At 30.7% G+C, this 2124-nt stretch overlaps 1 protein-coding gene across 1 annotated transcript in view; it reads right to left on the minus strand.

The window, feature by feature from the left end:
- UCHL3 (ubiquitin carboxyl-terminal esterase L3 (ubiquitin thiolesterase)) overlaps positions 1–2124 on the minus strand; it is a 63489-nt gene that overhangs the window by 45983 nt on the left and 15382 nt on the right. The window contains exons 4-5 of the mRNA XM_012642163.1: positions 1463–1621; positions 1013–1098 (exon numbers count right to left, since the gene is read on the minus strand). Coding sequence (XP_012497617.1) covers positions 1013–1098; positions 1463–1621 — 245 coding nt within the window. The remainder of the gene's footprint in view (positions 1–1012; positions 1099–1462; positions 1622–2124) is intronic.

Here is a 2124-nt window from a genome sequence, read left to right on the forward strand (position 1 = left end):
GGGAAAATTATTAAATTTCTAACAATAATTTATTAATTAAATAAAATACTATATAATGGAAAGCTATGCAGCCATTAAATAATATCAAATATATACTTACTGGTATGTAATACGTTTGTGATAAGTTAAGTGAAAAAAGCAAGTTATAAAACAGTATTACAGCGTGATCAAATTTTTGCTTGAAAAATTGTGTATAAACATATATACTCCCTACAAAAATATTAATGGTTAGCTGCCTCTAATTGGTAGGATTACTGTGACTTTTATCTTGTTTATTTTATTTTTATGTATAATAAAGATGTATTATGAAGTCTCCAGGTTTTTTTTAAAGAAAAAACAATTTAAAATAAAGTATACTGGAATGGTAAACAACTTGATCAAATTAATTAGGGCACCAACTCTACAGAAGGCATTGTTCTAATCAAATTTTGTACATTATACTGCTTCTAACTTCAAAGAACTTACAATCTATTTAATAACGTTATTAAAAGGTAAAAAGCTTTCAAAAGAAAAATCGATTTCAAAGTAATAAATTTTAAAAACCATTTTAAAACAGTTCTATGGGGTGGTACAGTCACTTAAAACTAGATTATATGGCCTAGTTATTACATGATAAAATAGCTAGAGTATGGCCTAACATCTCCCTTGAAGCCTTTGTTTCCTCTTTTTGTCTTCAGCCTTGTTCCAGATTCCCAGTAAAAGACATACAGGGTACTGCCAGGCATATATTTATTACAGAAAGGGAATGGTAAGGAACAGACATATTTTATTAATTTGTAAATCAAACTGCTTTTATCTGCCCATTCAGCTGTAGACTAGGAAAAGAAGTGGAAATTTACCAATATTTATGGATATTTCAGATAAAGTTACTTGAACAAAAGGCCGTTCTTAATGGGTAGATTAAACCCATAATTGCTCAAAACTATGGTTTTAAGACAAATCTCCAAACAGAATCTACAATCCCACAAAACTTTGTCCACATATAAGAACAAGACAGAAAGAAGGTACCGACGTCATAGTTCTCCAGGTATCTGGCTCGTTCTTCAGGGCTCATTGACACAGACTCTTCCAGGAATTTTTTCAAGGTTGATCCAGATTCTAAGAATATCAAAGAAAATAAAATTGAAAAGGCTTGATATAGTAGAGACCAATATACGAAAATACTAGAAGTATACTACTATTTTTCAGGCAAAAGCCTTTCTCTGGTAGGTGAGGAATATAAGAATCTTGGGATAAATTATAGGCCTTAAGTATTTGTTTGTTGAGCTTCTGTTTATCAATACAAAAGTATGGGAAGGAGTAATATTCTTCTAACAGTACATACATTCCCATTATAGTAGAAAGAAAGGGGGAATGCTTTGTTTCATAGTTTGAAAGAAAGAATTAGAGCACCACCTACTGCTCAATGAAACGAACTTGTATCTTAAGGGGGAAAAACAAGCAGTAATGAAAAATTATTTACCAAAGTGCATCTTGTCTTTATTGTTTGCAATAGCATGGATCAATCCAATTGTTCCACAAGCATTGCTGATTGTTTGCTTCATGAAATATACTGACGACGTAACATCCTGTCCCTGAGATTTTATTTTTTCCTCCTCTTCTGTTCTGAATACTTCATACTATTAAAAAAAAAAAAGCCAACAGTCTGCATGTGGAAAATAACACATTAAAAATGACTCAAATGGTTTGTAAAAGAAAAAATGCAAATGATGAAACTTGTTTTTTAAAAAAATAGGCTTAAAATTAAAGAATTAATTTATCACCCACCAGACTGACTGACAAAAGACTGAAGAATGACCCAGTGATGGTAAGGGTGTGGGCAAAAAGGCATTCTCATATGCTCTTATTAAAAGTATACTTTTGTACAACCATGCTAGAGGGCATAAAGCAATGTGTATTAACATTTTGAATGTTCACACCCTTTCAACAAGCAATTTCCTTTGTAGAAGTTTGGCTTAAGACATAATCTTAAAAATGTACAATGAGATATATACAGTTTTAAGAATAAACTGGAAAAGTCCTCAATATTCATCAGTGAAGATTTGGTTATTATAACATATCTATTATAGCATAATAGAATATTATAAAGCATTTTAAGAAGAATAAAGTGGATTTATATACTCT

This window comes from Propithecus coquereli, unplaced genomic scaffold (assembly GCF_000956105.1).
Source record: "Propithecus coquereli isolate 6110/MARCELLA unplaced genomic scaffold, Pcoq_1.0 Scaffold176, whole genome shotgun sequence".
NCBI classification, from domain to species: Eukaryota; Metazoa; Chordata; class Mammalia; order Primates; family Indriidae; genus Propithecus; species Propithecus coquereli.